At 43.1% G+C, this 23,057-nt stretch overlaps 1 protein-coding gene and 1 long non-coding RNA gene across 3 annotated transcripts; one reads left to right on the forward strand and one right to left on the reverse strand.

Annotated features, from left to right (window-relative positions):
* The first annotated feature begins 1,634 nt into the window (after positions 1–1,634).
* Positions 1,635–23,035, forward strand: LOC147642532 (uncharacterized). Of its 2 annotated transcripts, none has more exons than XR_015273248.1 (2): positions 1,635–2,334; positions 22,685–23,035. It is a non-coding gene; the product is annotated as an uncharacterized LOC147642532 (long non-coding RNA). The 2 variants fall into 2 exon arrangements; XR_015273247.1 differs by lacking the exon at positions 1,635–2,334 and adding an exon at positions 22,180–22,324.
* On the reverse strand, positions 21,357–22,728 carry Art9 (Arginine methyltransferase 9). The gene is made up of 3 exons (XM_020955386.2): positions 22,338–22,728; positions 22,060–22,289; positions 21,357–22,000 (listed from the first exon to the last, which is right to left on the reverse strand). Exons 1-3 carry the CDS (start codon positions 22,452–22,454, stop codon positions 21,394–21,396), a joined length of 954 nt encoding a protein of 317 aa, XP_020811045.2. The 5' UTR covers positions 22,455–22,728; the 3' UTR covers positions 21,357–21,393.
* Positions 23,036–23,057: the final 22 nt, after the last annotated feature.

The following is a 23,057-nucleotide window of genomic DNA, read 5'->3' on the forward strand; positions in this document are numbered from 1 at the left end:
CGCGTTGATTCCCGAGCTGCTGGCTGGACCTATCAGACTGACTGTCGTCTGGCTGGGATTCGGGCCAATACCTGGACTTCGCCAAGTGGCGGGCAGCTTGTTAGCCGCCGTTAGAAGCACAGTCGGCCTGGCACTTTGGAGTGATAGTGATGGAAAGTGACGCGTTCATGTTTTGTGTCATTTCGCGGCTATTTGATGTATTGTGACAAACATTCTTTTCTTTGCTTTTTTTTTTTTCAATCTTCTTACTTTACTTTATTTTATTTTATCTTAGTCCGTTTCTGGACTGGAAGTCGGTTTCTCATAGGAAAGCGCGGTTGAGTTGTAAAGGTTCGCTAAGGATATTTATGATCGTACTAAGTTCGAAGCGCGACAATTCGAGCTAATCACACGAGGGAGAATGTACTCAGCTGAAAAGTTTAGATCTGGCAAGGAAAGTCCAAGGAGTAGAGGGATATTTAGTTGATAAAATATATAAAGAATGAATCTGTTTTTAACCGTCGGAAAATGCCAAATCAGACATCAAAGTTTATTTCCATTTAATAAATTTACATACATAACACTCGAATTGAGTTTCCAATTAATTTATTTCATGTCAACTCACAGCCTTGCCCATACAATCCAATCGAAAAATGGCCAAAGCGATAAAGGACGAGACCGAAAAAGGACGACGACGACAAATTGTACCGAAACCGGAGCCTATAAAATCCCCAAAACCAAACCCAAACCAATAACAATATCAGTAACAATATACACAACAATAAACGAACAAAAACCAATTTACAATTTTATTATATTTTCGCACACTTTGCGGGGACGGGAACGGGGAAAGGGACAGGGACAGGACCCTATCGACAAAATGGCGCATGAGCGAGATGGCCATAGGATAGATGAGCGAGCAAGAAGAAAACCAATAAAAATCGAAATTGTCGGATGCGAAACGGCGCGGAATTGAATGGGAATCAATTTGCTTGCGAATCATTGAGCAAATTGAAAAGGACACAGCAGCATGCATGTGGATACACACAGGATAATGCACACACTCACGCGAGAAGAGGAAAGTGGGAGGAAGGCTGCTGAAATTGCTTGCAAAACAAATAAACAAACAAGGATGGGGAATGCGACCAGCGGATCCTGGGAGCCGGAATTGAGGCAAAAGTGTTATTGATCCTTTAACCAGGAAGCTGGCAGGGCAGGGAGTCATATGCAAAAAAAAAAGCACGTTATGTGGCCGGGATAAAGGTCCTGCGCCAGCACTCTCTCCTCTTTCTCTCTCTCTCTCTTTCGGTCTGTCTGTCTCTATCTGTTGTCTGCGATTATGTTTGCGCAGCCATCTTGATTGGCAATGTTATAAAATAAATACAGTACGAGGGGGGACTCGCCGGAAACTCGTGTAACGCTAGCAATCCAGGATACGATGGCTCTCGGCTGCGGGGATTGGGTGTGCGGGAGTGGGAGTGGGTGAGTGTTCTCTCGGATTAGAGCGCATTGCCAGCAGCAATTGCTGTGGGATTTAGTCGCACGATGAAGGCACAGTGCTCTTAGTTAAAGAACATCAATTCACAGGAAAAATCTAAAATTAATTAAGAACCTGCTAAAAAATTGAACATTTCATTAAAGCAGACTTTCTCATTTCTATCACATTTTGTTTGAGTAAGCTAAAACTATGTGTTCCATTAACTCAGTTTTGTCCCACTGTCCTTGGGTTGGATGAGGGTTTCTCTGGCTGCTGGTGGCTTATTGGTTTTCAGCAGCATGCCGGCGGAAGGATAATGTCAACGGCTGACTGTTTGCCAAATTGAGCAGCGCAAAGTGCGAGGGGCTGGCTGGCTAACAGGATTCGAATACGAACACGGATTGGGACTGGGAGTTGGGAGTTGGGCGGCCATGATGCTGATGCTGATGATGATGGTGATGATGATGATGGAGGCTGGCAGGCGCAGGTCCTGGGCTGATGAAGTTCGGGGGAGAGTGGCTGCGGAGATGATGACAATGGCAATAATAATTTCACAAAATCGTTTGTCATTTACGCATGGCAAACGGTTTTGAAAGTAAACAGCCGGGGTCGTCATGGGTCCCCGGCCCATTCGCGACTCGAGATGGGGTAGATCCAGACCCAGGCTGGGGGTTGCGGGCTGAACTGGCACCCCGAGGATATTTATGGCATATAGATACTGTTCATTTCGCTGTCGGCAGGCAATTTTGTGACTAATGTTTGTTTAGCTGTCATTGGGCATTTGCAACACTTTGGGAAGACGGAGGGAGAGTGTCCTGGGATGCTTGAAGGGTTGTTTGCCACAGGACGAACTTTTGCCTAAAATCGCTGCCGGAAAGGTGAGCTTGAATAAGGTATTACATTCAGAGATGCACTTAGAAAAGCATTCGAGTCTATTTTAAATACATTTCTGAGTTTTTTCAAATTAATTGTAATTTTGTATAAAAAAATGTTAGCCATAAAATTATTCTGCTTCAGTTAAAAGCCTCTGATAAGCTGCACTTGAAGTGCATTAGTATAAGCCTCAAATGACTTACTGCAGTTTGAAATTGAATTAAAGAATCAAATCGAGATTTGATTATAATTTATTATGAATGTCAATTTTTCCGACAAATTATAGTTTAAAAATCTCAAAACTAAGCCAAAAATACATTAATCTTAATTCGGAAAGCTGTCCTGTTAGTTTTGATTAGGTTAATAAATCTGTATACTTAATTTACAATATCAGAAAATTTAAATTTTTGCCAATTTTTGACAATTTCAACGATGTAACCCCTTATAAAATTTTGAAAAAAATAAATTTTAGTGGGACACGGCTAAAAAGATTCGCCTGTTGATGCTGATCAAGAATATATATGCTTTATAGGGTCGGAAATGACTTCTGCACAATCCACAAGCTTCCGACTAACATTACAATACCAACTTTTCGGTCGATATTTATTTTTATTTTTATGACAATTTTATCAACAAATCAATGCTTCAAAAACTCATAACTTAGTCAAAACTGCATTAATTTAAATTCGGAAAGTTGTCCTTTCTTAGTTTTTTTTTAGAATATTAAATCTGCATACTCAATTTAAAATTTTAGAATATCAAAATTTTTTCCAATTTTTGACGACTTTAACGATGTAACCCCTTATAAAATTTTCAAAATTTTGAAAAAATTAAATTTTTGTCGGACATGGCTAAAAAGATTTGCCTGTTGATGCTGATCAAGAATATATATGCTTTATAGGATCGGAAAATTTTCCTTCACAAAGAAAAAAGCTTTTGACTAAAATCATAATAGCCTGAAAGGTTATAAAACTGCCTCTCAAACTTGTTTAAGTCAATACAATTTTTGAAAAAACAAAATTCGTATGTATATTCGGAGTAATTTTAGCTCAAAGAAAGCCTTTTCCATGCTTTTTAGTTATTTTCGACAGTAAGTTCAAGAACCGTTTGAAGTGAAACCCCTTCCAACTAAGAATTCGTCTTCTGCGCCCCTTAAATCAACTCTTTCTTTGTGCTAATTTTAGCACGATTTCGACAGCGGCGGCCCCACCTATTCGGATAATTTTATACGGTCTACCGAAACCGTTGAAGCATAATTATGATGATTTATGGAAACCACACGAATGCCGCGACTCGGAACAATGCCGGCCGAGTGGCAGAGCCCAGCGCCCACGCCCAAAAAGCGTTTAGCTAAATGCTATATGAAAATAATATTATATTGATTTATGGGCCAGATCTGTACAATAGAGCGCCCCGAAGGAGAAGCCTTCGGAATTAATTTCCTGTCATTAGGCGGCCATTGTGATGGGCAAAGTGCAGATCGTATTTCCAATACGACAATTCCACAGAGAGCCAAAAACAGAAACTGAAATCGGTAAATATATCCAAAGTCGAAAAATGCAAGATCGAACTCGAAAATTCCACGAAAGGAGTTACACAAAAAGCACTGGCCAAGGCAAATCCCAATAGCGAGACAATAAAGTTGTGTTTTATAACAATTTTAGTTAATTTCGGTTTATATGACCCATCATTAACAAAATTGGTTCCGCCGAGTTGACAGCTTTGAAACGCGTTCCCAAACCCTCAGAAAACTCGTCCAAAAACGGATTTCATTGCTCTGCAGCTCTCACCCGGCTGGTGTTTCCATTGTTCTGGTTCGAGTTTTATATATTGGAAATGTTTATTGTTTTTCCCCTCCAAGTTATGTAAATTAGATGACTAGGCGATGGGCATATCATAAAAGTTGGGCGAATTCCAAGCCAGCGGCAACGAGGCGTATGCTTAATGTGCCATTAAAACCAATGACTTGACATGAGAAAAATGCCATTGTCGAAGTCCGGGCCGGAGCCGGGCACTACATTTAGTATTTAGTTTAACGAGCCCATAGACTCCGGACCAATTGGGTTTATCACTTCACGGCTGTGCTCATGTGTGGTCCACGGATCTCAAGTGGTTGCAGAACACATGTAACCAGTAGCCGAGGTTCTAGAACCCGGCTCCCCGACCTTGCGTAATTATGCGTCCTTTGTCATGCCAATCAAACCTACAGGGAAATGGATATGGAAATGCGACGCGGGGCTCAAGTGCCTGCAGGCGAGCATGCGTGTGTCCTTCGAGCACTTGAAAGGATATTTAAATTTTATGCCTAATTAAAAATACAATTTCAGGGCTCATAAATACACGGGCATTGATCGTTCCAAGTTACGACAACTGCTGTGGTCGGGGAAGAAATGGAGTCATTAAATGGAGTACTTAAAAGATATGAGAATTAGTGCTGGTTATGTAGCACAAGGCACTAAAATAATTTGAACAAATAGTTGTATAGGTAATTTGTTTGTTGTTTCCAAATTGCAGGAAATTTCCAGTCAGCCTTAGAATCTATATTTAAGGGGACTTCGCTGCGCTCATTAGAAATAACCCATTTTTAAATGTGATTTTTTCCCCTGCAACAATTCATTAGTTAACCGCTTGTGTAGGCAGCAAAACCGCTGCAAAATTATTCCATTATCAGCTAAAATAAGCACATATTTAAGTGCCTTTAATTAGTGATACATATACTAAGCCTGCAGCTGTACATATGTAGGAGAAACCCGTATATAGTATGATACATAAAGCGCAGTCGCTATTATCTCTCTCCTTCCAATGCGCAGCCTCAAAAAACGAGAGCAAGATAAGCGGCTATCTGCGCTTCCAGTTACAAGTGCGAGTGCGAGTGAGCTTCCCGGGGGCGTGGACCAACCTGAACATTCGGGCTATTGGAAGGACTGCTGCTGAGTATCTGAGTAGCTAGGTATCTGCTTATCTGGTTATATGCTTACGCAAGCGTTTAGATAATTGTCGGAGGAAAAAAATGTCAGCTTCTGATTTATGTGCGGCAAGTGCTCGCTTTGGCGCTCATTTAATAATTGCACGAGGCCTCGAGGTCTCATTACGGAGGACCATCCCACCAATCTACCAGTTCCCATTAAATCCTCGGGTAATTAACCGAAAACGGGACAGAGGGAGAGGAATACTATAATTACATAGAGACAGAGGCAGGTAAATAGGTTGCGTAAAATATTAAACGTTGTTCGATTTAGGTCATTATCTCAGCTGTATATGAAGGGAGTAAAACGGGGGGAAATTATATATAATGCAACGTTCAAGCTATATTTTATTAACAAACAAAAAAAAAACAATCAACAAAACTGGTATGTAATGCAAGAAAGACCTCCGAGTTGGACTTACAGGAATGTCGGAAGCTGTTAGCCAGACATTGAAAAAGAAAGACAGACATGGGGCGACTTAAGCGCCTGATAAACGACTTCAAAACATACAAAACGTTCGATTTAACTCACAGAGTTAATAATATTATCGGCTTAAGATATTGTCGCCGATCCACTCCGTTGTTGTCCGCCAGTCGATTTATTAAAATGTCAGAAACTAGTTTTCGGCCTCCGTTGGCCGAGTCCCGCGCTGGTCGTGGTTGGCGTGATATTTATTTTGATTTTAATGCGTTATAATTTCGCTATAAATCACACGAACGGCTTATGGCAAGCCGCCTGAATTGGTTTTCGGACTCCGCTCTGGTATTACTATCTGTAACCCCCCTCTTCCAGGTGAAACAGCCCATTTCTAACACTTTCATTAAGGCAGCCGAAAATTTATGGGCCCAAGATAGCACTTCAATTCGAATGCAGATTCCTATCCACTGACGCTTCCCTGGCCACCACACACAGTAGCCCCTATTCAGTCGGGGAAATGTCGCCCAGTCGCCGCTGTCTCCTCAATCTCTTCAATAGTTAAGCTTCTATTATGGCTTTTTAAAGAATTTCCCCAAGAAAGGCAGCCGACGTGTGGGGCGAACCGATCAGGTGGAGATCTTATGATCCCATGGCCAAGCCACCCAGTAAGAAAACGGTTTTTTAAACGCACAAATTCCGGCAGCAATTTGCATAAGTCACGAGGGTATTCTTCTCGATACAATGACCATATCACCGGCTAATATAACTTGTATATTTTGGTATTATTAAATGTTATTGATCGGATGATTTCGAGAAGAGGATGTTGGGAAAGTTGATGGTTTTATGATTCTTTTTGTTCAATTGTTAGTGTCGGTAGTGGCGGTAGCACACTTTTCTCGTAAATGTATTTTGAGAGCTATACAAATAATATTTATATTTTTGAAATACTAAAAGGAATACATGGGTGTATACATTTGCAGAATGCAATGCTTTGAGAACCCTTTTGGATGGACTTGCTGTGAACCCCTCTCTTAGCCAAACGGCCACCCCTCTCTTCGTTTGCCATTAACTGCCTTTTGTGCGTATTGTCAGTTAGTCAGTTATTTCCCTGACATCCATCCATATGCGGATAACAGGCGATCCGTCAACCCCGTTACGCCGTTAATTAGAAACTATTCAAAGTCTACTTAAGTGCGCACTTCCTGTCGCTCTGAAATCGCTCTATGGCTCTGTGCGAGTATTTATTGAAGCGTAACTCCGCACTTTTGTATGTATATATTTATGTCTGTACATATGAGTGTGCGTGTGTGTGGGACTACTCACCAGATACTGATGATAATTGCGGCACTGCCTCGAAACTAACGAGACAATTTGAAAATAATTGCCCGATATGGCGGCCATTAAGCGGAGTCTGCCCATTGGCTGTGGCTATTCCTCAGGTATTTGGGGATCGCTGAACTCTTATCTGTCAACCAGAGAGTTGAGTTTGGAGTGCGGAGTGCCAGTACTCGGGGCTCCTTCTCATCCTAATCCTCTCGTGGTGTGGGGTCCAAACTCTACCAGAGTCTGCGTTGAGAAATGGCTGCGGTTTCTCTTACTTAATTCCCGAAATAATGCCCGGCTAATTGCGGACATTGTTTCAAGTGATTTGTTTGTTTTTTTGACTGCCAGTAGAGTTGTTGATTGGCTTTTTAGATTTAATTAGGGGAATATATACAAACGAATACACTGGAAGAAAGGGAGTTGATGATAACCAGCTGAATCTCAGGGTATGTGATGATGCAGAAATTTGGTACCCTGAATCCTGTACGTTTGCAATTGTATCTCGAGTAACATGTGCACATTGGCTGTAATTCTTTATATATTTCAGTTTAAATATATCTTAATCTTCAGCTGCTACTTTTCTCCCCGTGTAACCATCGATTTCTCGGCTTTAACCTTCCCCCTGCGATCATGTTTCCAAACGAGATTTATTTACTCAGCTCAATCAAATGCTGCGACTAACTCCGCTCTGGCTTAATTAATTAAAGTCAATCTCGATTTGTGGCCAATTAGTCTTGGGTTTCGTTTTGGCCGTTGTTGCCGCCGCCGGCTGATTTTGGCTTTATGTGGATCAGGTTAATTAGCCGGTTCGAACGGTAATTAACTCTAAAAATAACAATTTAATGTGATGGGCTTTTGATTTTTTGGTCTCTGAGCGGTAATTGCTTAATTTGGCTAAGCGACTTGGCCAATGTCTCATGCAAACGGTGAATAAATCATTCGATTAAGGCAGCCCAGCTCCGGGGAGACATTGCCACTCACCCGGAGACCCAAACCAGACCCAGTCCATCTTCCTGCCAACCCCATGCCGATCAGATCCCGAATTCCAGCTTCATGTTCGCATTTCACCCCAATTACCTTATCGCCGCGACCCATTTAATTTATAATGCTTAACATCAACCCCTGGAACGAGTGTGGTTCTGTTTCTGGCTGGTTCCCACTTTGCCACTTCCCATCCCAGACCAAGACCCCGACCCAGTCCCAGTCCCAGTCAATTCCCATCCACATCCACCACCATCCGAGATTAACGGATGAAGTCAGCGCATCACTTGAAGTCCGACCCGGGCAATTTTTCGGTTGGCACTTAAGTGTTCCCTAGGGTGAGATAGATTTTCAGCCACAACCATCGACTTTACATCATTTTCATGGTCGTTTTTCCATTTTGTGGTTAGAGCGGGACAGCCGACCGGGCGGCAGCGCCACTCTTCGCTCTGTCAAATATTAAATTACGCTTGTTAAATTGTCTTGTTAGAATCAACTGCACAGAATCGACGCAATTTATCATATTTTAATGGGCTCCACTCAGAGAATCGAGACCGAGACCGAGATTCGAGACCGAGTTGAGAAATTGCCGCTTATCTGGGAGATACGGATTCCAAAGGAGGAGTTTGGTGAGGTTTTGGTTCGGTTCGGTTTTGTTCGGGGAGCAGGGGTCTTGATAATAGTGTTGCCTCTTTTGGGACTTTTTCACTATCCTCTCGGAGGGTATCACTATGTGGGCTTGTCTTTTGTAACATTATTCATAATTTTCTTGTTTTTTTTTTTTGTTTCCCCTATATTTGCAGTTTGCAAATAAATTTCTGGATCGGATTGGAAATCAATCATAAGAAAGCTTTAAAAATCCTTACTGTTATATTTGAGATTTTTTTTTTTCAAAAATTTCAGTTTCAAATAATTCATAACTACGCCAAAAAAGCATTAATTTTAATTCGGAAAGCGTTTCTTTGTTAGTTTTTAATAGCTTATTAATTCTGCATCAAACTCAAATTCAAAAAATTAAAATTTTTGTCGATTTTTGACAATTTTAATGATGTAACTCCTTATAAAAATTGGAAAATTTTGAAAAAATTAAATTTTCGTCGGACATGGCTAGAAAGATTCGCCTGTTGATGCTGGTCAAGAATATATATGGTTTATAGGGTCGGAAATGACTCCTTCACAATTTTTCAAGCTTTTGACTAAAATTCTCGTACCCTGCAAGGCTATAATAATATTCTATACCAAATTTTGACTGTTGTAGAGTACACAAACATCGACTTGACTGAAATCGACTTAATTTCTTGCTTTCTCAGATGTAGGAAGGCCTGCCCCTGGAACCGATGAGCAATGAGTTGTTGATTCCATTTGTAATGGACTTTTATTTCACTCGCCTAATGCCGGGTGTATAATTTTCGTCTTTTTTCCGCTCGCCTCACCTAATAATTGAGCAATTGAGCGGGAACACGAAAAGCGCCTTAACATTTGAACTTGGAGAGGCCGTTCCGCAGGATATCAGGGCATGCTTATTATCACATTATGTGCTCATAAATATTCCTAGGCCAGGCTCTCCGAGTCCCAGGCCTTCATTATGGCGAATATATTTATCGGCTGTGTGCACAGCCCCAAATTCTAAGCCAGGTGAGCCAAGTTATTGCACTTTTTATTGCCAGCGAGGCGGAGGAGGAGGATATCGGGAGTTCCAGCTCGAATTTAAGCAAATTGTTGGGGTGGCGAGGAGCCAAGATGAATGGCAGCCACAGCCAGAGATGGATCTATTGGCGGGCCAGCTGGTTACTGGGAACAAATAGAGAGATCAGCGGATAGATTCAGTCCCAATACGGTGAAAGAGCTAAGCTTTTACCTATTGAGGGTTTATTATTATGTGCTGTTTTTTTCTTTTTCAACCTAAATACTCAAATTAAAATTAATTTGGTATAAACAAAAACAGTTTCTTCAGTTTTCTCCAAAGTCTTTCTTCATCCACAAACGGTTCATATCGGTTGAAACCTTAAAGAGAAACACTTAACAAGTCAAATCATTGTCCATCAAGATGTCCGCACCCTGAACACAAAAAACCCAAAACCTCAAAAGGCACTCAGCTATATGAACGGATATATTCCGGTGATATCACGCAATGCGCACCAATCCGTTTATACGGAAAACAGAGAAGAAAAAAGCATATCTCGGACAAGCCAATGTTTTTTGGCTGTTTATTAACGACAAATTATAATTAATTGCATCGCTCACGTGATGGAGATCGGGCAGCCTGCAGATACATTTCAGCAGGCCCAATTTATTTTAAGACTGCAGGTGTGAATAGGCCACGCCAAGGTCCGGGCGGACTCTGGCCCTCCAGCTAAAAATAATCAAAAATAAAAATAAAGAAATTTGCACACAAATATCTCTGGAAATTCAAAGTGCAATATGACCAGAGAGACATGCGAGGCGGGATGGGAATGGACATCCGGGGAGGCTGTGAAGCTGCACAGAAAACTATTTGAGGGTACTTCTCAACAAAAAAGATGATTAATATTCACATAGAAAAGATCCTTAAAAGTACGAATAATGTATCCAATTATTGTATATTTAATTTAAACTAATGATCGTTAAACCACAATAAGTTCCTGAATGTTAAGGCGACGTTTTTATTTAGCATTTTAAAACATTTGCTACCATAAACTGATCGATATTATTATTACTATGTTTAATCCTAACTGATTAATCATCTCAAGGAAAAGTAATGCCTTAAGCTTGCAGTGAGTAATCACTTAGTATTTTTAGTAAACTATACTATACTGTGTATGCTAATTCTCTGAATGTATCCGGATCGGCGGCTGAATGGATGTGGATGACGTGCCAAGCACAGCAGGACTTTTCTCAATTCGGGACTCGCTGTGGAAGGCAAATATGCTGCACAAAATTATTAACACGATTTAAAACACTTTTATGGCGTCGCCCGCTGTGAATGAAGTTGTTATGCATTTTATCGCGAGATTTCGCTGAATTTTCAGCCGATAACCGTCGGAGTCCGGGGCTGGAAGGGGCAGGCAAACCAGTTAAAGTCGCGATGGAGTTGGCCAAAATGAAATTAACGCTTCGGCCGGCAGTTTTAGCAGCACTTACTTAACCATTCCTTTTTTCGTTCATTATTTTCTGTTCGGTTGCAGAGTCGAGGCGTACAAATCAATTTTGAAACATTGTTGTTCTTTATTCTGCCCTTTTTTTCCTGCCTCTGCGGTAAATCCCTTTATGTTCGGTTCATTTTCTATTGGCTTGTTGTGACTGGGTGCATTTGACGCTTTAAATTCCGCAGAAGCAACCCTCGGGAGGGGACAATGCCGCACAACCAATTCAGTTTGAAAATTTCGATTTAATTTAATTGTCCTGTGTTTTCCTCCCGTTGTATTGCTTATTGTGCATTTATTGTCCTGTTGTTGTTGACTCGGCACAAAATGTGCTAAACCGCCATCCCATATTCCATTCGATTGCCTTTAGGTTCTACCTTTCAGGGAATCTCACACAAAGCAGGACTCTTGACGCTTCGGGGGAAATCAAAAGAGAGCCTTCGGTGGCAATTGTAAGACGATAATTGGACAAAGGACTGCCTGCCAAAGCACGCGTGAATATTTGTTATAAATTTGTCAGAAATCGAGGAGCAGCTGCTCGAGACTCCTTAAGGAACTGCAACTGGAGGAGAGCGGCGAGATCCCGAGTGCGGATAAGGCGACACCTCCGAGTCATTGCAATTCCATTAATTAAAGGCAACCAGCCTGGCTGTTTTATTGGCCCGACAACGACTCCTTGACTCCAACACCGATGACTTCTGGGATATCTCAATCTCCTATGCCGCGCTGATGCCACGCCCCCGCCGACAGTCCATTGTCCTCCTAAGTGGACATCGTTTATTGCACGCTTTGTTTGCCGGCCTTTTCAAAATTAGTTGCGCTATTCAGATGGGCCTCTCCGGATCGTCAGCGGGCCGTAAATTACCTCAGTGTACTGGCCACACTGAGGGAAAGTTCAAGGATGTTCCGAAATTTGAAAACTATTCATATATAAATATATAAATGGCAGAGGAGAAAGGCATAGTTCTTGCTCTGGGAGATACTTCAATGTTCATCAACGTATGAAGTAAGCGTTATAAAACCTATATTTCTCAACTCCTTTTTTCTCAGTATAGCTATATATATATCTCCCCTCCGTCGATTCCATTGCAGTTGCTGATTGCACCCACACGCCGCTCCCTTGTCCGGGTAAGTATCTGTATCTGCGAGTGCGAGTATCTGCATCCGCGTTTTGCATTCGCATTTGGCACAAGCGTCCCCTCGTTTAGCAGCTGTTGTTGCGTTGTGTTACCAATTCCTGTCCCTCTGCTGGTAGCGAAATTATGTTAAATGACTTAATTTATTATGTTTTGTTTGTCTGCCAAAAATGGAGGGAATTTCTGCGTAGTGTAAGTGTCACACAACCCAAGGGGACGGAGAGCATCTGGAGCGAGCATTATTCATAAAAGTTATTGGAACATGTTAATTCCGCGTGTAAATGTATGAATTACACTCGGTTCCCTTTTGTTATTCGGTGGTTGGTGCAATATTATTAATAGAGCGGGTCTTATAAGCCGTGCGCAATCAACATTAATTTAATTTAACAAGTATAGACATACGGATGGTCAGCCCTCGATGATGCCTGGCTCAAATCGGTGGCCTATTGAAGAGATTAACTTCTCCATTTCCTTTCTAATTATCCTGTGGGGCCACTTCAAACTTTCATTTACAACAAAGTAAGCCAGGTTCGCAGGAATCGTGTTGGCCGCCGAAAGCACCTGCCCGCAGCCTGCAGGCCCGATTTCGTGGCTGTCGCCGAACCAATGATCAGCGGCTGCCCCGCCCTGCGGGATCCCCCCTAAAAACCCCTCTTTAGAGGCTACAAAGTTGTCAGGCCATTAAGCTGATTGAGTTGAAGTTCGGAGGAGCTCATTTCCCATTACAAGTTGATCAGTTTTCAGCGATCAGCGATCGGAGCCAGGGACGGGGCCGTGCCCCAGGAATGCCAGGGGGGTGAACCGATCTCCGATCCCTTTTAATTTTACTGCTTGTTTGCTTTCACACTATCATGGGGGGCAGAGAGTGGTCTCGGCTATCGAGTATCGGTGCTCCACTTTGCTGGCCACCTGCCCGGGCCCTGCTCGCCATCCCCGCCACTCCGGCAGTGGTGCCCCGCCGCTCCTGGCATGTCCTTGGGCACTCTGCACATTTCCCGTTCGCAATTTTCACTCGATCCCCGGCTGATTATTATATTGTACGCACATGTTCCGCCATTATGGAGTTATTATGATCAATAAGACAACTTAAATGCTGCAATTAAGTCGGGGCCAGCGATTTCCTACCCCCGGACGCCCCTCGGTCTTGGTCACCACCTTCCTCGTCCTTGTCTCGGGGTTTGCTCACTTTATGGTCTTGATCGCGGTCCAAATTTGAGGCTTCACAGTGCCAATGGCAACGTATATACATATAATAAAGGCACAATACAGGGGAAAATGAAAGCTTACAATTTTTAAAAATATATATTAACGTGGTAGAATTAAAAAAATCGTATCTTTTTTTGTACACAAATTTTTTCGCAAAAATGCATTAATTTTAAATCGGAAAGCTGTTTGATGTTAGTTTTTACTAGCTTATTATTTCTGCATATTCCATCTACAATTTTAGAAAATCAAAATTTTTGCCAATTTTTGACAATTTTAATGATGTAACCCCTTATAAAATTTTGCAAATATTGAAAAAATTTAATTTTTGTCGGACAAGGCTAAAAAGATTCGCCTGTTGATGCTGATCAATATTATATATGCTTTATAGGGTCGGAAATGACTCTTTCACCGACTTTCAAGCTTCTAACTACAATTATAATATCCTGCAAGGGTATACACATATATGGTATATCCTGACGATGGCTATACCACGAGAAGCCCTATTATTTCGGCCACCATAGTGCGCAGTTGGCTTCTCTTGTATTTCAAGCTGCGCGTAATTGGCGCTTAATTCTCCTGCGGGATCATTTAATTTTACGAGCCCCGGCCAATTGATTATAATGGACGCCATCAGACTTTTACAACATGCTAAATGCACGCGTAAACATCGCGATCATGGCGGGGCTGGAGCGGAAGGACAGGGCGGAGATCTCGAGAGGATCGCTCTTCGTCAATCAGTGGCCCCAGATGCAGATGCAGATGCAGATACTCGTATCCGAGATTCGATCGCCCGAACCGAGGGAACGATCGGTGTTTGCGTTGAGTGGCCGTCGCCATTAGGCAAATTCAACGATCGATTGCTGCTCCGCCGCCGCTCCTCCCATCGCGGATGCCTCGGTCCCGTCCAGTTCGGTCCGGCCAATTTGAGTTTTATCGACGGCAGCAATTTGCAGTTACTTGTGAACTACCTGAGAAGCCGTGGCAGCTCGCAGATCGCAGGCCGGCCAACTCCCTGGCCCAATCCCCAGACACGCATCCGTATTAATAACCACAAAAAATAACGATCGATTGCGGTTATTAGAGGCAATTTGGCCGACAACATTTACTCCGAGTTCTGGTTTTTGCCCGCTTCTCTCTCGCTCCTTTATTGTGTTTTTTGATAAATCGCTCCAAATTTATTGGCTGATTAAAAGTTATTGCACTAGCGCCTAAGTGGTTAATAATACCCATACGAAGCGCAGGCGAATATGCCCAATCTGCGGCCAAACATTTGCTCTAGCATGAAATGAATTTGATTTTAATTGACAAACGCGTCAAGCAAGTTGCCAACAAATTGGCCAGCTCGATCAGAGCAACAACTTCATCATGGTCGGCCGATCGATCAGGCTGGATAAAGGAATGGCTGCACTTAAAGAAATTATATGCCAAGTAATGGCTAATTCCCTCGTAATAGCTATAACATTTTTTCCATTGATTTTTTAACGTCGGAAATAACTAAATATGTGCGAAAGATGAGACTTCTTTTCTTTTTTCATCGAAAGTAGTAAACAAGAAACAAAAGTTACAATCCAATAAATCATCGCTGTGCACGGCTATGAAATGGGCGGCAACCAAGCTGTGCTCCTAGCCTGACAGCTGCTCTTTTCTTCTCTTAATGACACATAAATGATCGTCGTGTCACGGATTGGATTCTGGCACAATTGGCAAAAACACAGCCATCCTGACTGACTTCGTCCTCGTCGCTTGACCACTGGCCTTTTGACATATATACGACACAGGACAGTCCCAGGACAATGCCAGCAGTTTCGTTTATTAGGCACACAATGGCCCGAACAGGGCCTGAAGTGCTCCCTCTGTGTCCCTCTTGACGGCTCATTGTGCGACAGCTAAGCCAGGCTCGACCAGGACAAAGGCGAGGATCTAGGGAGCCGGCTATTTACATATGGTTTAGGACCAAGTGTGAAAATTCAAGGTACTCAATTCATCTAAGTCGCTTGTCGAATAATTGATTTTCCATTATTGAGAAGTAGAGTGCGCACTTCAGAGTAATGATCAAAGAAAATGATTTTGCGATTCGAAGGTTGCACTTTTCCCGGCTGCAATTGATTTTCTCGACTTTCACGTGTATTTCGAGCTAGTTTTCCACTCAAACGTGTGAAGAGAGAGCGCAGGAAATGCCTACATTGTGCAGCTAAGTATATACGGGGGCCAGAGATGATCAATCTGGACGGTCAGTTATATATTTGCATACCGGACATTAAGCTGGCCGAAACCACCGGCCTCGTGTGCTGGCAATTTGCGATCGTGTCGGTAATTGGCGGGCTTGGACTCGAAACCGGGACTCAACTGCCATCCGACAGCGAGACTAAATGCAAAAACTGGGGCGGTGCGACGGCTGCTGCGATGGGATCCTTAGCTTTCCCTTTATGGGACCAGCCATAAAAACTTATTGACAGGCCAGGGACAATTACCAAATTGTAAACGCTGGCCAGAGAGGCCCTCGGGCAAAACACGCCGGAGTCTCCGAGAACTGGAGAACCCCGAGATATCCCTGATGGGCCGGAGAGTCGGTAGCCTCATTAAACTCCACTTAATGATTGGAGCGACTCCGATTTATGGGCGACAAAGTGAAGCTCCGATAAAGGGGCGGCCAGCGAGGCGAAAACTGGGCTAATGAAAGCGTTAATGTTAATATAACGTGGCCATCACTGAGGGGATCGATCCTCTTGCCCCCCGGCCCCTAATGACCATGATGTTCGTCGTCGTCGTCGTGGCCATGGACCTTTGCAAACGCGTCCCTCGAATATGGTTTAAATCACTTGGCCAAGTGCCAGGCGTAATTCATAGGTTTGTTTTTCCCTCAGAGCATAGCGTCTAGGATTACACAAGAAGAACTAACCATCAAAGAAGTTATGCCAGTTGGGAATTATTTATAAAGTAATTAGTTAAAATATTAATTCATTCAATATATCGATATTGGAGAATCGAAACCTTACATTTGTAAGCCCATAGCCATAATTTTGAACAGAGAAACTATGCTTAAGGCACCCAACTTTTTTTTCTCTGTGTGTGGACGCCTCCGAGTGCCACGTAAGTCGACCTGGAGCTGGGCCAAGATTTCCGTTCTTTCTGTAGCCAGGAATTTGAATTTGAACGCCAGACATTTGGGCGTTGCACGGTTGTAAATTCATTTGTTAAACGATGCGCTCATAAAATTTGCGCCCTTTTTTTACGGCCCCGTCAGAACACAAGTAGAAGTTGGCAACAGGAAAGGAAAGAAGCGGCCACAGGACGACGGACGACGGGAGGGCGTGGCCACTTCCATCTCTGGCAGATCTCTGGCAGCAGTGCCATTCTGGCTTTTGTTGCCTCGACTGCCCTGGACTCCGCGTCCCTTCTGTCCCTTCGGGCATATAAAAAGTTCAACAGCAGCGCGATTTATTTGCCCGTCTTCTCAGACACGGCGCCAGCTGAGCCACATTCTTTTTCAGTTTATATATATACATATATAGATATTCGGCAGAGGAAGAAGTTTAGACTCTACTATAATTATATGGCTCACAGTGCACACACACAGGCCCATGCAAATTGCGAGAAGAAATTTCAGCTAATTTGCCAACATTTAAATATACAAAAATGGAGCCCCGACGACCGACCACTCGTCCAGCTGCCCCTCGGAGCGTGTTAATTCGACATGTTTTTTCGCCAACGGACCCAAAAGACATCACTGCCATTTAGGGCCGAGTATTTGCACGTCGAACACGCAGAGAAAAATCTGAGAGTTTCATTTTAAATATATCTATTCCAGCTCAGGTAGAGGAGGAAGAGCGACCAAACATTAATGAATGAATATTTCATATTATTATATAAGCCCAAGACTAATTATAGTATTAGTCCCTTGAAATATACTCTATAGTTTTAATTTACCACAAGCTTATTAATATCCCATCATCATAATTTCATTCTTGTTGGATCTTTCTTGTTGTGCAGCCCCTTGAAATTCATGTGGATTTCATGGAATAAAAACTCGCGTAAAAAACGTCAAATTGCAACACCTCGAGGGCACATAGCCGCAGATCCACACAGATGCCCAGCCACAGATACGGATACAGGCAGTCGAAGGCACCCAGAATCAGGGATCGCGGAACAGTCCAGAACACACAATACACAGTCCCAGGTCCAGAATACAGAATACAGAGTGCAGGAAAGGAGAACCCCATGGCTAGCCGCAGAGGCAGTCCAAAAGTCCATAAGTCAGCGGGCTCCCTCGACGCTCCTCCTTGGCCCTCATAATAATTGCGTATCTGGCAGATGCAATTTATCCGTGAATTTGTTTTTAATTTTCAACACATTCGCTAATTTGATTTTTAACTTCGTTTCGACCACTGCCTCGGTCTCAATCACAGACAGCCCCGGCCAAATTGCTGCACCTAATCGTGAGGAGTATGGGGATGGTCGGCCAGGTACGAGGACGCGGATGAGGGCCCCCGGATAGGACGGGTCCAACACCCGCTTTCATTTATAATTTTGTGCAACTCACTTTGGCTGAGAGCTTTGAGCTGCCAGCACTCAGAGAAATTGTGCCTAATTATTCATAATAAAATGGTTAAGAAGGACTGTTCAACGAAATCGACTTCATGAAACCATCAAAAAATTTCACGAAAAAGTATGCTACATTTTATGACTCAAATTACTTTTACTAAAGTAGGAATGGAACCTAAGATCGGAACACCAAAGTTTGTGTACTGTGTTATTGTTTTAGGTTAGTTAACCAAACAATATTTTTAAAAATGTAAGAATCTGTAATATTTTTAAATACCTTAATTTTCTAATAATAATTTTCCCGGTTTAGTTGGCTTCTAAAGTTGTAAAATCAATTTTTCCGGTGCAAGTCTGTTCCCAAGTATGAAGTGTTTTTTTCATCCTCCTCTCCTCTCCTCCTCCTCCTTTCTGTATCTTTTTTAGCTGAACGGGGCGCTGCTTGTTAGTCGCGTAATTTATGTTCCCCCAGATACTCGTTGGCGTTGCCTCGACCGAGGACCAGGTCGAGCCCTGCAAGGATCGTGGTGTCTCCGCTTGTCTCTGCTTATTTTCTTATCCGCTGTTATCCGCGTTCTGAGTTGTTTGCGCAGGCGCAACCCAAGGGCCACAGGCGAAAAAGGCAAGCGAAATAAGACTACAAATCGATTTTCAACGCAGGGCAAGCAGCGTTCGATGGCCTTATCTTCGGTCCTTGTCCCCATCCGCATCGTCCAGAGGAGCGGAGGCAAATGCACGGTGAGCGTGAAAGGATTAGGCGCTATTAGTGGGCCGGTAGAACATTGCCAAGGTAGCTGCATAACCGAGTGGCATTAGCAATGAATGACATCCTTAATTATTTCATTATACACTTTCGGGGATTCATCTTTTACTGTGTCTCCAAATGTGTACCATTTTCATTTAACGTATCCCCGGTTCAACGATAGAAGCTGGGAAACCTACAATCACTCTTCACCCCATGGGGTCACCAGTCCGTCCTCCTTTTTTTCACCACATGTTTCCCTTTCCCGCTCAGTCACTCCTCTTTGGCCAGGCCAATTCCAGTTGACTTGGTCGAGAGAGCGAGCGAGCAAGCGAGGGCTACCACTGCCAGCAACTATAATCCACACCTTGGCTTTATGGCCAATAATTTTGCAGGCAACAAGAACATGAACCGGAAACATAACAAATCATAAATTAAACCCTCGTTAAGCGAACTTATTGCCATTGCTGGTCGACAACGAGGTCTCGCCCATGCGCCATAACTGGCCAGGGGAGACTGCCCACCGATTTCGATACCGATCCCCGATCCCGTTTCCCCTCCTGGCATCCCTCTCAAAACGGGGTCCAGGGCCCGGTCTTTGGAGTCCGGAGTAATTTGCTTCATCTTTAGGCCTTTCAGTGCATGGCTGTGAGTTTTATTTTATGTTACTACTTGTTTAAATTATATTGCGCTATTAAGCGAATTTAATGAAAACGCTGCAAGGCCCCGAGAAGCGCAGATACGATGGAAGAGAGACGGGCTCGTGAGAAAGAGCCAGTTATAGGGTCTTTTTTCTGGGCCTTGTTAGGTGTAAAATAAGGCCCGGCAAATCGAACGTGTTGCTGGCTGCTACTTCTGCTGCTTTTGATGACGATGATGAAGATGATGGTGATGGTGTTGATGATGGTCAGAAGGAAATCGGACGGCTTGCCAATTGTCCGGGCAGAGAAACGCGATAAAGATAAAGATAAAGATAAAGACACCGGCGACAATCAGTGCGACATGCCGCACAAATTGCGCTTAATCCATTGGCATTTCATTATTAAGCAATTTCGCAGCAGCCACAAAAAACCAGGCAAGAAACCGAAAATCCAATTTAAATTTTTATGCAATTTGTACAAAAATGCTGTTACTCTTGCACAAAAGTAGCATAATTATTTCTGAGAAACAACAACGAAGGTAACCGAAAAAACCGAACGATACAAAAAGTCGCGCATGTCAACCAAAATCATTGCAGACGACACATTATCCTCTCGGCAAAACGATGCTAATCCATCACGGGGACCCTCAAGCTCCAGCTCCAGACTGATCTCAAGCTTACACATGGAGAAAATAATAGACGATAATAATTAAAAAAAAAAAACTATTGAAAAAAAGTAGTCAAAACTGCATCGATTTTTGATATTCTACAGTTTCCGGGGAAAGGAAGACACCAAGAATACACCCTTGTAGTATATATAAAAACTTGTACTTAACGTTAAAATTGTTTTGTTTATACCCTTGCAGTTTGTAATGTTAATATATAGGTTTTTATAAATTGAGGGTATAAAACTGCAGAAATAGATATGTACAGCCTTCAAGCGTACAATAATTTTAGTTAAATTATGCTACGGAGTGAAGGAGTCATTTGCGACCCTATAAGGCATATACATATATTCTTGATCAGCATCAACAGACGAATCTATTAAGACTTGTCCGACAAAAATTTAATTTTTTCAAAATTTGCAAAATTTTATAAGGGGTTACATCGATAAAATCGTTAAAAATTGAAGACAAAAAAGAATTTTCCAAAATTGTAAATTGAGATTGCAGATTTATTAGGCTAACAAAAACTAACATAGGAATGCTTTCCGAATTGAAATGAAGGCATTTTTGTCTTAATTATGCGTTTTTTAAGGTTTGAGACTTTCTTACTTTGAATTAAATACAATATTGATACAGGATCAAAATGTCCCTATTAAACCAGTCATTATATGTATTTCCCCAAAATAACCAACTTTTTTCGGCCTGTGCATATGGAGAAGACGAAATGTCACTTAAGCATTTGAGTTTCAGGGGAGAAACAAGATTGGGACTCACGGATTCCGATTCCTGCGCTGGGCTAACCAAGTGAGAGCCGATATCGCGATCAGCAATCGGTTATGAGATCAGAACAAAAGAGCTTTTACTGTAAACGAGGCCACGAAGGAGACCAGAGACCAGAGACCAGAATGCAGAGCCAAATCACGACGCACAGTCTGGCAAGACGATTGTTTTGCGGTCTGCGGTCCGCCGTCCGTCGTATGGGAGCTGGGATCCTCGAACCCCAATCGATCCGCGATCGGTGAATTATGCGCGACATCATTTTAAATCGTTGTAGCAACGTCAAAGCTAAACCCCGATCATGTCAGCAGGCGCGGCAGGAAGGAGGGTCTCAAAAAAAAAGAAAGAAGTCAGTCAGTGTATCCCGATCCCAATCATCCAGATCCCTGGATCCCCGGTCATTGTCTTTTTGGGTAGCAGCAGCCGCCCTAATTGATGCAGCACGGCCATAAATTCAGATCCCCTGCGCCTGCGTCCCTGCCAAAACATTGCCATGAATACATCAGCCTCAGCTTTAGCTTGGAGCACCCTTTATTTAGACAAAGTCCATTTAGACGTTCTGCCCCTCCCCTGAACCTAAAGTCGCTTCGAAAGGCTCCTCTTCTTCAAAAGAAAGCGAATACTGCACACCGCGATGCTCTTTGGGATTGGGATACATTCCCAGGACACCAAGGATCGACTGATGCTCAGCAACCTGGACGAAATCGTTCACAAACAATATGGTTTGCCTCAGATAGGTACGAGGCTCCCCCGGACTTGTGGAAAACAAACGTCGGAGTCTACCCTTGGCTCGGGAAAAGGCCACATCCGCATGGAGAACCACAGCTCCAAGGAAGCCATCCTTCAGAGCTTTAAGCTTAAACGGAAGGCGAAAGGCATCATCTTCCACGCTGGCGGTGCAGAGATCAATGGATTTGATCAAGAACTTATCGGTGATAAGCTGTTCCTTGGTCACATGGTCCTCTAAGACGGATTCTTTCTCCCACAATTTATAGTGCTTACCGGGGACATTCCCTTGTACAATCAGACGACGATGTTCCGAGATTCCACTGACGTAGAGCTGCGCCACATTGGGTATGATAATGCCACCTTTGGCCAACCACTTCTCCCTGGCAAAGATCACCTCCCGGAAGAGGGAGTCTACGAAGATAGAGTGGCTGTAAGAAGATAAAATTGTTTCTAATAAATAAAATATTAGTAATACATTTAAACGGACCCCAGCCACTCGGACACTATGATGTCCACGTACTTCAGACCGCACGGCAGGCGGATCTCCTGAATAGCGCCATTGACGGCCTCAAAGATGTCCTCCTTGTCGCCCTGGGCAAGGGCTTTCTTGACCATTCCGGCACTTTGCATATTTCCCACGGCGATAACCTTTACGGCCCCCACTTCCACACTCATCAGGCTGAGCAGTCCACTGCGACAGCCCACGTCCAGGACAATCTGTAACGAATAACTATCAAGGGCGTTTTATTAAGGTCTGAATTTTACCTTATCTTTGAATAGCTTCTTATAGTCCTTGATCAGGCGATCGTAGGCATTGGCAGATATGACATCCTTCAGCATACTCTGCGCCATCTCCCGTTGTAGATCCTTATCTAAATTCATTTTACTTAATAGGTAGCAAAAGCAGTAGACAGTTTGAAGTTTCAGACTTTGCTTGAAATGACACGTAGTCAGTAGCACTTTTATTATACTTAAAAAATATATACTAGAAATAGTATTATAGTATTAAAGGATCTAGTTCTTAGAGCAGCCATGGGCATCACATTTCTCGGGTCCATCCCAATCGGCCAACATAAATTCCACACACACTTATCACACTGTATTTCTCACAGTTTCCCATTCCCAGTTGTTGCCTTATCGCCGGCGGGTGACAACAATTAGTTATGAGCCAATTGTCGCAGCGGACCCAGCCGACCGACCTCCTTATCAGCGGGACCGGGGCCCAGGACTCGCCTCGCCGGGATAAGCTGTCTAACGAGTCTCAAATTTATAGGGGACTCCGTGCTCGGTGTCCCTCAGCTCCGCTGACAAATGCCAGCAATTTGATACCCGAACAACATGATCGGAACAGGGGAGTAGGAATGGTGAGCGACTGGGGCATGGGCCCGGGATTGGGGTGCACAGAAAGAAAAAAATTACTTTAAGATCTGAAATCTGTAAATAATAAATCTGCATCTTGAAAAGAATATACATCCCATTGGGAAT

Source organism: Drosophila serrata, unplaced genomic scaffold (genome assembly GCF_035046125.1).
Source record: "Drosophila serrata isolate PLE 108 unplaced genomic scaffold, ASM3504612v1 contig_382, whole genome shotgun sequence".
Classification (NCBI taxonomy): domain Eukaryota; kingdom Metazoa; phylum Arthropoda; class Insecta; order Diptera; family Drosophilidae; genus Drosophila; species Drosophila serrata.